This window comes from Barbatula barbatula, assembly GCF_947034865.1.
Source record: "Barbatula barbatula genome assembly, chromosome: 10".
NCBI classification, from domain to species: Eukaryota; Metazoa; Chordata; class Actinopteri; order Cypriniformes; family Nemacheilidae; genus Barbatula; species Barbatula barbatula.
Genome location: NC_136773.1, coordinates 20055901 through 20068909, shown reverse-complemented (window position 1 = coordinate 20068909; position 13009 = coordinate 20055901). Strand labels below are relative to the sequence as shown.

The window sequence follows — 13009 nt, the reverse complement described above, 5'->3', positions numbered from 1 at the left end:
AGTGAGGTAGGCGAGGCCGGTGCGTGAATGATAACGAGCGTCAGCTGTACGCGCACCGGTCTGGTATCACGGAGGAGATTGTGAAGCATAAGTGGACGAGCGACCGGACCGCGTCAGTGAGAGAGGACCGGGCCCGCAAATAGTGTTTGTGTTTTGTTCTTTTACGTCCTTGTTTATTTGATTTGATTAAAGATGTTAAATGTTCGCCGGTTCTCGCCTCCTTTCCCTTCATGGAACTTTGTTACACTGGTGCCGAAACCCAATAGTACGGTGCGCGTACAGCTGACGCTCGTTATCATTCACGCACCGGCCTCGAATCCCGGCTCTCGTACCACATACCTCGCTACAGAAATTTTTAACCTTTGAGCGGTATCCGGTTTGGTCCCATATATGGGATATTATTTCCGTGCCCCTGAGAATACGGTCCCAGATATGAGATTTAGAATGTTCAGTGACTGCCAGATTCAAATTGTGCTTTAGCGCGTTGGTTTGCGCTGAGCCAGAGACGGACGAGCTCAGCGCTGTCATATATCACAACTATGCAGTGTTTTTAACCTAATAATGTTTATTTTAGGTTTCAGCCATTTAAATACACATACGCACTAGTAGAACAATACATTTGGATATTCTATTCAAATATAATTAGACGACGTGTGTTATTCACATCAGACAAACATAGTGGAAGTAACTATAAAGTTTACAAGAGTTCTCGGAGTTCACCGGCCACTTTCTTGCATGTATTTCGGGAGAAACTGATGACAGACAAAACTCTCTGAACTGCGTCGCAAAGAAACATGGTGGCACCCGTCTCACATATAGATCAAGATTATTTATAAATGACCAAACACACTCACTTACACATTTTTGAGAATCGGAATATCATATAGTTGACGACGTGGTAAGCAAGTTTGTGAATATTTTGAAATAAAAAAGGAAATTAAGGCGATCTGTCATAAGGTGTGTCACGTGACAAATATGACGCGTCGCCATGGAAACATTAAAGGGGTAATCATTACTAGTCTATATGGAGTCTGTATTAAAAACATTAGATATGAGACCCCGAGAAAAATATAACCTGGAACCGAAGTGCCAAAATAACGTGACATCGGCATATTAATTGTAACGGAACAAACTTTCGCGGCCATATTTAAATGTTTTTTTACAGATTTCAAAATGGCACTTTTATATCTTTTCTCTTTTTGAAATTAGTAGTGCACAGCTGAAGTTTTATTTTCTCTATTTTTTTTATTTCATGAAAGTTATTATGACACAGCCGCACTTTTTTTTTCTTTATTTTAGAACTTTCTGTTATTTGATGTATATAGTTTGTATTTTAGATACAACTTGTTACTCTGATACTACTTTTAAGTTCAATAAATTGGAACATGTTAAGCTTGTTGCGCATTTCATTAGCATTGTGTTGGGGCGATGGGGGCAGGTGGGGCTTGAAAATTCCCCCTTGTCTAAAGTGGGGAATGACCAAAAAAGTTTGAGAACCACTGCATTAAACAAAACACAACATATCTTATTATCGTAAAATAGTATCTTGGTCTATACTCCGACACAGCCAAGATACAGTCCACCTGCCCACTAACCAATGCAAGTACATGTCGTGATTATATGAAATATGTTTATGATCTCAGAAACTGACCTGGAGATGTATTCTAATTCTTGTAAAACAAGGGGATCTGAAGCACATGACTGTAGATACGTTGTAGATTATGCGTATCTAAGCGCAAGGACATTTCTGATATAATGGGATACAGTCAGCTCATATGGGAAATCCAAACTAAGCTTTGAATCATTGCTGGCATCAGCGTGACCCGGCAAGTTCAGACATCAAGATGACTGGCCGGTGATGAAGCGTGTTGATTTAAATAACTCGCAGCAAGCAAAAATTCATAAGTCATGTATCATAGAACTCATGGGACCGAAGGTTCCCATTCAACATTACTTCACCATTGTGCTTTTGTATCGTGGCCTTAGTTATGTAACATTTTCTGTTGTTTAACAGAGGTATTGCTGGGAACTCTCCCCGCAGACTCAGAAACAAAATAGAAGTTTATTATTGAAGACTAGTTCTGTGATTTGAACACAGGTACGAGCTCTTACCTGTGCCATATCATCCAAGCAGTTGAAGATGTACTTGCGAGCCTCTTTAGACTTGATTCCTGTGTCTGCCTCGTGGTCCTCGGGTGTCTGTAAGTACAAAAACAAAGTTTGTCAGAAGGGTCCTCAATACAGATTTATATATTTACAGAAACGGTATGGAAGCATGAACGAAATCACATATCTTTTCAATATCTCAGTTGTTCCTCCCTGACAGCAAGGAGAATAAAGGATCTCAAACCGTGCTCAGATTTCTAAAATACTATACTCAGAAATAAAATTGACAGATTTATATACAAATTCAACTCAGTTTTTCCTCAAGATCACATTTATTGAGCTACCTGTATGCTTTGCAGATTGTTATATTGTCTGTGTTGTATGTTATCTTATAGCATCTCATTGAATTCTACAATATTATTTCATTTTAGGAAGAAGCCCAGAGACAAAGTTGACCCTTAAAAAGACACAACTGAGAATTACCTTTTTAGAAACGTTCCTCTGGGAAGAACTTGACATTAGAAAAAAGTATTTCTATCATTCTCGACACAAGCATTGAGGTCAAAAAAGTGCAATGATTTATCGAATCGAAGGGGAACGCTTTAAAATGTGGATTTAGATGACAAGCATTGAAGTTTTTAGATGGACTTCACAATTACATTTAGATGTTCAATGATCCAAGGTGTTGTTTTTACAGTGTCATGTAAAGCCCTTAAAGTTCACCAACAGTTCAATAAGAGAGAAAACTGTTTAGAGACACAATCACCCAACGAGAGAAATTAAGCACAGGGAATGGATAAAAAAAGATGAAACATCGCTCTGGTTGCCAAGTCCTCTCACACAAGAGTCCATTTAACTTTTAAAGAGATTGCTTTTGCACTGTCACTTCATATCATACAGTAAGTGAAAACATCAAGAGTAAGTGAGAAAGAAAAACGGGGTGAGAGAGTTTTACCTTCAGTCTCCACAGAGGGTACGTAGAGTCAGGGTCTCTGTTGAAAAACCTGGTTGTTTTCGTTCCTGCACTTAACAGATACTCTGCTGGCAAACCCTGCGTCTGAGAGATGTATCGGATCTGATAGAAGACACAAACACGGATGGTTAGAGAACTATGTGTCAAAAATTCGCTGCTTTGTTACAATTAAAGAGGACATAAAACAAATAAACATTTAGTTTTATGTAGAATTCAATAATCAAGACTTTTTTATTATGTTCCCAATTCTTCTTATTTTTTGACTCGCATATCATTTATTTGTGTTGAAGAGACGGTATTTCGCAGACAGTTTGTAAATTAAATTGATATTTGTTTATATACATATGATTGTAAGAGAGCTGGAAGTAGTGTCCGATCAGCATCGGTAGCCTTGTAGTTCAAATCCCGATCTCAGCCGTCCATTGCTGGTCATGCTCCCCTGTCTCATCCCAATATCTTCCTGTCAACTCTCCAAAATATAGTGTCTATGTACTGAAGTTCAACTCTGACCCTTACATTTGTATAGACGGTTTCATCGGACGAGTACATCTTTTTTGTGTTCTCATGTATGTAAATTCATATTAATTTGTATTATTATTTTATTGTATATTATTTGTATTAAATAAAAACTAATCAACACTTATTGATTCTTTTCGGAGATCTACCGGAAGTTAAGTTTGGGCCACATTATGTTTATGTTGTTGCCCCGAAACTGTCTATAGAAAAAGGTCCAAGTCTTACATCAGAGCCATTCGGAAATCATCATGACTCTTAAGTAAAAAAAAGGTTAACACTTATAGTATAGGGACCAATTCTCACTATTAACCAGTTGCTTATTAGCGTGCATTTGTGAATATGCGTGAATATTGGCTGTTTATTAGTACTTATAAAACAAATATTCTGCATCCTAATCCTAATCCTACCCAATACCCAATACCTAAACCTAACAACTAACTATTAATAAACACCAAATAAGCAGTTAATTGAGGCAAAAGTTGTAGTTAAAGGTTTGTTAATAGCAAGCACTGGACCTTAAAATAAAGCATTTCGTGACCGACAAAAACATAAATCCAGGCTGACCATATATGTATTCATCACCTAAACAAGGCACTCCTATCACACACAGCTAGCCCATCATATCTAAGGTTATCATTTCCAAAATTAGATAAATCAAAACAAACCAACAAAAAAGTGATTTAACTCAAAAAAGACAGCTTACTAATACAATAAAACACAATAACATAATGAAAACGGAGTTGTATCATTTTGGATCCAAACTCTTCATATAACATAAAAAACCTTTAAAGGGACGTTTCTCCCCCAAATATTTCTTTTCATCATCTTCTCACCCTCGTATCATTTCAAATTTCAAATTTATTTTGAAGAAAGTTGGTAACAGCGCCTGGACACGAGACCGAGGCTAGTGAACGGGTGCCGGTTAACAACATTCGGCGAAATATCTTCTTTTGTGTTCTGCAGAAAACAGAAATTTATACAAGTTTGAAATGACATGAAGGTGAGTAAATGATGACAGAATCTCTATTTTGGTGTGAACTATCCCTTTAAGGTAATGTTATGACAGGCAGCTTAACTGGTAGAATTTTAGGCTAATAATTTCATTCTGGGAAAACAAGTTGGCCGAATTCATTACTAAAAATGTGTAAAAATGCAAATGCAAAAATTTGGGTTCTTTGTAAGTCTTGACTTACATTATAAATTGACTTTGGGGAAAAACGCTGTTGTGTTAAAACAGTCTGCCACAAAACATGGCCGCCACGCTGATGACAAAACTTCAGCCTTCCAACATTAGAAACCCTGTAAACAGCATCTGTGATGAATGCTGTCTCCACAAGGCTCATTTCCCCTGCCAAAACGTATTTTTACAGGTCTGCCTGGGTGCCGCAATTACACAGGATGCCATTCACACACCTGAAAGACTTAAACACAAGAGCTTGGCCGCCGAATGAATCCACAATAATAATAATCTCCCCCACAGCCCCCACCAATCACCCAAACTCTTACCACGAGACTGAGCTCATAGCTGCTCAAGAGACCTTGATCACCGCGTTGGCTCGCTTAGCATCTTGTGAAATGAAATCACAGCTTTTTTTCATGCGCTTGTGAAGGATTCTCGCTCGTGCTTCCAAAGTGGCGTAATTAGAAATGAGCTAAAGGCTGAAAAATTACTTTTCAAGATCTGTTTTTAAAGGGACAGTACAAAATGAAAAGTACAGTCATCGTTATGTCAACTTCAAGCATGTGATCTTTTGTGGAACTCAAAAAGCATGACAGCTTTTCTCGGGTACAACAAAGAAAGAAATTCAGATTGGTTTCAAACAACATGATAAGCAAAGTCACGGATTTGGATTTTTTGGATGAACAGCATGTTTTCTCAATTATTTTCGCCTGAAAAGTAGCCTAGCGCTTAGTGGTTGGCCTTCATGATTTGACTAAACGGGGCACGGGAGTTGAAATGCAATGAATATGTCGGATTGCCTTCAAAGTCATACAAAACCTAAAAACCTAATAAATGCACCAAATAAATGCCAGCCAAAAGAAAGTAACACCAGCCATATTATTTGGCCAGCCAAAGATGTTGAGAGACGAATCTGCAAGGTCCTTTACTGTACTTAAGAGCTTGTTAAAGACAGTTTTGTTTGCTTAGAACTACAACACTGGCCCTGGGCTGTTTCATAAAGCCAGGATCCGTCTTTTTAAGGGGAGGCCCCATTGTAGAACTCAGGTTCTGGGCTAATTGGGCAGTTTGTGGCATTTGTCCAGAAATACAGAGAAGCCAGAGGAATGAAAGTCAGGGGCGCAAACTGCCCTTGAGGAAGGATTTTGCAGTCATTTTCTGAGCAAGGAGAACACAAATGATATCAAACTCTTCCACTCTGTCTCTCAAAATGAATAACATACAGAATATGTCATTTCATGTCAACTCAAATGTTACATAGCATTACTTGTTACCTTTCTGCGCCACGTGGGGGGATGGCTGTCACATGATCAGCCTAGCTCATGAATATTAATTAGACGATATAATATTCACCCTTTAAGTTGATTTATTGAGAGACAGGACCTGAGAGCCAGTGGAGGTACAGTATTGCTTACCGCTTGTGCACATTGTCCTGCCAATGCAACTGGCTGGCAGAGGTTTCCGCCTGGTCTTCAAGTTTACGTTTTATGCGGCCTGCTACACTATTTATTTTCCACCATTGCCAAGAAAAACAAAACTTGTCCGCTCTTATAATGAACATTTCCCAATTATTCCTAACATTTCTAAAACCCTTGCCTTTAAAGGGTAGTTCAGCCAAAAATGTAATTCTTTCACGATTCACTCACTCAAACCTGTATGACTTTCTTTCTTCTGCAGAACGCAAAATAATATATTTTGAAGAAAGTTAATGTGAAGGACATTGGACCCCATTGACTTTCATTGTATGGACACAAAACCACTGAGACATTTTTCTAAATATCCATTGAAGAAAGAGTCATATTCACATTTTGAATGACATGAGGGTGAATAAACAACGACAGAATATTTTAATTGTATTTATCCATCCCTTTAAGACGGTAATAGTGGAACCTGTAGACTAGTAGTCACTGGAACCTCAGCAGACGCATTCAGCGTGCATCTCACTGCTCTATTTTGGTTATGTTATGGTATTGTATTTATTATTAAGGAATAACACACGTCTTACCTGGTCATACTCAGACGCTCCGGGGTAAAGTGGCCATCCCAGGAACAGCTCGGCAATGACACAACCCAGGGACCACATGTCGATGGCCTCACAGAAGGGAAGACCCAGGATGATCTCTGGAGCTCTGCAAACACATGCAAACAAATGGAGGATCAACTTCAGGAACACTGGGCAGAACATTTGAGAACTTCAGATATTTGCCTGGTTATCCACCCTTATAGGACAAGTTAAAGGGTTTCTAGCAGCACCGCAGGGTCAACAAAGACGCCTATTCTTATCAAGAACCATCATAATAAAACAACATGGAACATGGAAGCTGAAAACGCTGTAATTTGGAATGGATAATAAACAGGACAGGACAATCGTTATCCCAAAATAAACCCAGAAGTACCCTGAAGAATGTATATCTCCCTTTATTACATAAATAAATGAACAATGAAGATACTAATCTGTAAATGGTACAGTACAAAAACAAAGCACGTGCACTGCCTTTCTGACAACGCTCACCAATTCATCTCCATTTACAGTTTTAATCTTATTCTGTTTAGTTAGCGGTTAAAAACCCTATATTGTAGATACATACAGCACACGATCACATTGTCCCACCCAAGACCAGTTTATGCACACCCTGTTCCACTGAAAATCAAAGCTGGCGTTTATTACATATGAGCTACTCAGACTTCTCTGTGCCCATTTAAGTTGACTGAGCTGAATAATAAAGACAAAAACTCAAATGCCTTCTGTTACCACAAACACGAAAGAGGAGAGAGAGTGTGTGACACAACATTTATCTGAGAGCCGCCGGGAGCTTGTGAATCATCATCCCAAGGATAGACGAAGGTCCATTCATTTGGCTGGAGGGTTTGTAAATAAATAAATGTTGTTTGGAGGAAAATGAGAGGAAACATGTGGACAGACAGATTGAAAAGGTGTTGCAGAAGATGGATATAAAGGCTCATTTCAGTGCGTCTTCAAGGTTGCAGACAAGCAGTGCGCACGCACTCACACGGCTGTGTTTACAGGTATGAGAGTCATATCATTTGCATTAAACTTTCAACATTCTGTCAAGAAAATCCACAAAACAACATCCATTTAATAATCATTACAGCAAAGCAATATCATGCTTGTAGTTTCCTAATGTTTTGTTACTTGATAAAACAATTTCCAATTGTTTCTAATTTTCCAACCGTATGTGTATGACCTCTTCTCATGGATGCCACAGGGATAAAAACAGTTTGGAAGGTAAACATCCCATAGGCTCTCACACAAAGAACGGTGCATGACATCATCTGTCCCCAGTCATGCCATGCCACACAGTCGTGTGCCTGCTGGTCAGTTCTATGTCATTTAAATAAGCCACATCGATGACTACCCCAAGAATCATCTCTCTCTCACACGCTAACAGCTGTGAGTATCTCGGTGACACTGAGGAAACATTATGGCCGCCACGTATGCAAATTCATATCCCACTTCCATCTTTTCTCTCTTTCCTTCCAATGCCATATGCAAAACAGACCAGCAGCTGCTGATGCAGGACTTTCGGCGGCTGCGATAAACACACACAAACGCGGCACTAAATATCGCCCTCATCCGCACGCGTGTAGAACCACTGCTCATAATGCAAAAACCTGTGGTGAGAAATTCACAGCATGGGTACAGAAGCATAAACACACAGACAAAGAAATATGAAAGCTTCAAGCTCAGAAGGGACAGATCACCCAAAAATGTTTGATTTGATTTGATTTGATTCAATTTATTGTCATTACACACATACAAGTACAGTGCAACGAAATGTATTTTAAAAATGTAAATTCGTTCATTATTTAATCACTCTCGAGTTGTTCCAAATCTGTACAAATTTCTTTATTTTGATGACATAGTGAAAGCTATTTGACAGAATGCTTGCAACCAAACACTTCTTGGCCACCATAGTAGGAAAAATGACAATGTTAGTCAAAAGTGCCCCAAAACGGTTTGCTTTCCTACATTCTTCAAAATATATTATTTTGTGTTCAACAGAACTAAGCAATTTTCCTACTATGTTAGTCAATGGTGACCAAGATCTGTTTGGTTACAAGCATTCTTCCAAATATCTTTCTCTGTGTTCATCAGAACGAAGACATTTATACAGATTTGGAACAACTTGGGGGTGGACAAATGCATTTTTTTGGCTCAACAGTCCCTTCGATGAAAACGATTTAATAATAAAACATCATTCATTTGAACTGAATATGTATTTCTTATTATGTACAATACACATTCCTAAAAATGGTCAAACAAACACAGCCATCAAAAATATTTTAAATCTTTCCACATATAACCATAAAATGTTCACCACTTTGTTTCCAGATAAGTGAAACCTAAAACGGTAATCATGAAAATCAGTAACACCTCACATGTTGCGTGACAACTTTTCATATGCTATTCATACCGAAAAAGCTTTTTTTTCAACTGAATCTGAATTCAAAAAGCATTCTGAATGGCCACAACCCTGGCTCATTTGTGTCTCTGTTTGCATACTTAAGTGTGAGATGGTTAGCCAGGGTTGTCGGTTTCACCTGTCAGCTGTGACTTTGCAGGTGCGTATTTGTTTGCAATGCATGTGTTGTTGTGTAGCTCGCATGTTAGCCAGAGGTGAAAAGTTAAGAGTACAAACATCATTTTACGGTGTTGATATTTGCATGATGTACTGTACTTGCACACATACACACATCTAAAAACGAACACACACACAGAGCTGTGAGAGTCGTCTTCACAATGAAAGATGTATTGATTGTAGAAGGACTGTGCACCTGACATCAGAGCGCAATTGTATATTTTAGCAAATGCAAAATATGTGGAAAGAATATTGATGGAGTAAATTGAGTTAAGACTACACTAAAAGATTGATGGGGTAATTTTGTCACGCATGGCCAGTTTGGACACCTGCATTTGCATATTTTATGCAAACAACCTGCTAATCACTTTCCAATATACTTAAGTTGTCCAGCTTTGTTTATTAGACTTCAATTCATTCTTAAATTAACCGGGCAAAGACAAGTCTTAACAGAGACCAGGGTTTGTTTCTCTAGTACAAAGGGATGGGAAGCTTTTAGTGCTTCGGCAATGTACTGGATTGCATAACAGCAGATGTAGTAGAAGTTATTCACATCACATTCTTTACACTCCAAAGATTGTCAATGACCCCTTCAGTAAGAACGCTTTTTCAGTCCCTAACTAACTTCTTTTTAGAAAACCCCTCATACACCCATGTGAACATAGTTGTTATTTGAGGCTCTGACATGATTCAGCGTGGGCATGTCAAAATGCATCCATCACAGTTGACCTTCAACGCTGACCACCACTCATACTTACCAAAGACGTTTCACTCGAACCAATTAACAATATGATGGCTGTATTTAAGCAATATCACGCAAGCAAGAGTGCTCTCTTGAAAACTGAAAATGGTCTTTGAAATGGTCTCTTCATTTTCTTTCCACCGCTGTTCATGTAAATGAAAAATGAGGCATGAAAATATTATAATGGGCAGTAGGAAGGATGGATTCTTCTTTATACTTCTGAAATGAAAGAAAAAGGACATTATCCAAAATCAGACTGATGCTGATTGTCAAAGTATAATACTGATCCATACAAACTAAATACATTTGTTATACATATGTATTCATTATAAATGCTATTTCTTTTTTTTAAGATTAATTTTTGGGCGTTTTTGCCATTATTTGTACAGTAACAGTGAGAGGAAAGGAAGCGAAGTGGGCGAGAGAGAGAGAGCGAGAGCCGGGGCTCGAACTCGGGTCGCCCGGAGCGCAACAGTGCCATATGTCAAACAATATGGGTCAGCTGTGGCCTAGTGGTTAGAGCGTTGGACTTGTGATCAGAAGGTTGCCGGTTCGAGTGCTAGCAGGTCATGACTGAAGTGACCTTGAGCAAGGCACCTTACCCCTGATTGCTCTGCAGTATTGTGCTACTGTAAAAAAAACTACACGTAAGTCGCTTTGGATAAAAGCGTCTTCCAAAATGTAAATATGTCGGAGCACTAACATCAAGGCTATCTGCTCCGACACATAGTATCTTAAACCCAAAACGTTTTATGGCTTTCAATCCATGTCTGTAAAGTTGAAAGTGATCTAAAAAGTGCACCTAAAACAAAACTAACTACAGCTGACAAACTAGTAGGTAGGTTAAAGGATGTGAAATATCTAAAGTCCAATGGCCATTCAAAAAGGGGCTCGGCCCAAAATATTAGTTTTAACAGTAAATATGTTAACACAGACACTACTATATTATTTTCCTCTCGCTGTCTATCTTGTGAGCAGAACCTTGATCCTCCAAGCAACCCGCTGATGGCTTCACTCCCCCTTGAGTTTTAATATTCATGTCATCGCAGCGCAAAAGAAGCGGAGGCTGAAAGTTCCCGGTCTGCCATATTAATAAACATTGCATGAGATGGGCTCAGTGAGGGGACGTCCACACCTACCCTGCATCTGAGACTGATGGTGTGAGAGGGAAAGAAAGACAGAGAAGAGTGATGTAGGGGGAAAGGAGGAATGACGGAGACAAACCAAACAGTCCAGGAGTGTGAGAACAGGGGAATGAGAGGCAGAGGGAGCTGGTTGGATTTCCATCTCCACGGAGTGAAAGCGCGGTGTCGTCTCTTCGCAGTGTTTCTACAACTTACTGAAACAACACTGGAATAGCCCTTTTTTGTGGGAGTAATCGTTCATTTCAAGGCCATGTGAACCTCTGCCTCCCTTTCCTCACAATGCAGGAAAAAAAATAGCTGACGATGCTGTCACTCCCTCAATCTTCAGTCATTAGCATTCCCAGGACAGAAAGACAAGTAGGGAGTGAAACAGAGAGGGTCACAGAAAAGCAAATCGAACGTCTCTGTAAATGGTGCTGATACAAACACCTATAAAAATATCTTTGAATAAACAAGTTATAATTTTTTTACTATAATGAAAATAGTATATATTACGTGCACAAAGCTCTTTGAAATCAACATTTTAGAGAGGGGGGATAAGAGACAGGGAGAGATGCCCGCGTCCCACCTGACGCGCCCGGCCCCTCACAGTGTCGCTCATCTACCTGCATGAAGCTGCATCGGTCCTGAGCCCACGATCCTCTCTCTCCCTCCCACTTTCTCTCTTGCACGCTCCAGCACATTTTTAAGCGGCCTTTGTAAGTATGTGGGTCACGTCTGGAGCTTTCTGCTTGAGGAAAAGGTCCCCGGAACGGACACCCTCTCACATTTGCAGTCAAGCCCCGAGTGAAATGCGCTACAAGTGGAACTCTCTTCCCACAACTTTCTCAGACACACACCCTAAATTAAAGCCTCAGCTGTTTTATCAGCAGAATAAATGATTCAGGGTGTGTACGTCTCTCTATTTGTGTGTAAAGTCTGGAAAAATATATATCATGCATTAAAAAAAGAAGAGGATGGTAGCTGTCACAGGGAAACCAAATGTGCAATGATTTGCTTTGACTAGATTTTTTTATTGTGCATGCTTTCCAGCAGCAAATGCTGAATGCTAGATGATTCATTTCAATTGCATAACATGAAATATTATTTGTCTGTCTGTCCGTTGGGCAGGTAGAGAAAGATAAAGTATTAAAAGTAAATTTAATTTTATGTAGATAGAGGGTAGACAGAATAGATGGATGATAGACCGACACGGCCATCAGGCATATGATGGTACTGACACTTCTGTTAACCAGCTAAAAAGCATGTTTATTGGCTGATAATCTCAAAACGACTAAATATAAGCCAAATAAATTCAGCCTGGACGATATATCGCTCTAACACGAGTTCATACCCCATCTGCTCTGAAAAAGAGTCATATAACGGAGTAACAGAACACGTGGACTAAAAGGTGTTTTTGCCTGTAGGTGGCTGCAGTTGGGAGCCCACATGTCACGTCTCCCTCACCATCTCCACGTCTGCCCACCGCCTCTGGGAAAGAACAAGAGCTGTTATTTATTTTTTCCCTCTGAGACAAAGAGAGAGAAAAGCTCACCTACACAAGCGGATAAATCAGTACTGTGCCACCCCCCTCCGTCACACCTCCATCTGTTTTATCTCTCTCCCCCTCCTCTGCTCCCTCGCCACAGTTCAGCAGTCAAACCTCCTTTAATCAGATTTTGGGCCATGGAAAGTGTGTGTCCAAGTTGCGTGTTTCTTGAGAAAAGAGGGCGATAAGCATTTCTACGAGTACGTTTTAAGTGTATG

The 13009-nt window shown here is 39.5% G+C and overlaps 1 protein-coding gene across 2 annotated transcripts in view; it reads right to left on the bottom strand.

Annotated features, from left to right (window-relative positions):
* Positions 1-13009, bottom strand: part of hipk2 (homeodomain interacting protein kinase 2) — a 77529-nt gene that overhangs the window by 19391 nt on the left and 45129 nt on the right. For both annotated transcript variants that reach the window (XM_079465527.1, XM_079465528.1), the window contains exons 3-5: positions 6781-6904; positions 3062-3181; positions 2113-2199 (exon numbers count right to left, since the gene is read on the bottom strand). In XM_079465527.1, coding sequence (XP_079321653.1) covers positions 2113-2199; positions 3062-3181; positions 6781-6904 — 331 coding nt within the window. The remainder of the gene's footprint in view (positions 1-2112; positions 2200-3061; positions 3182-6780; positions 6905-13009) is intronic.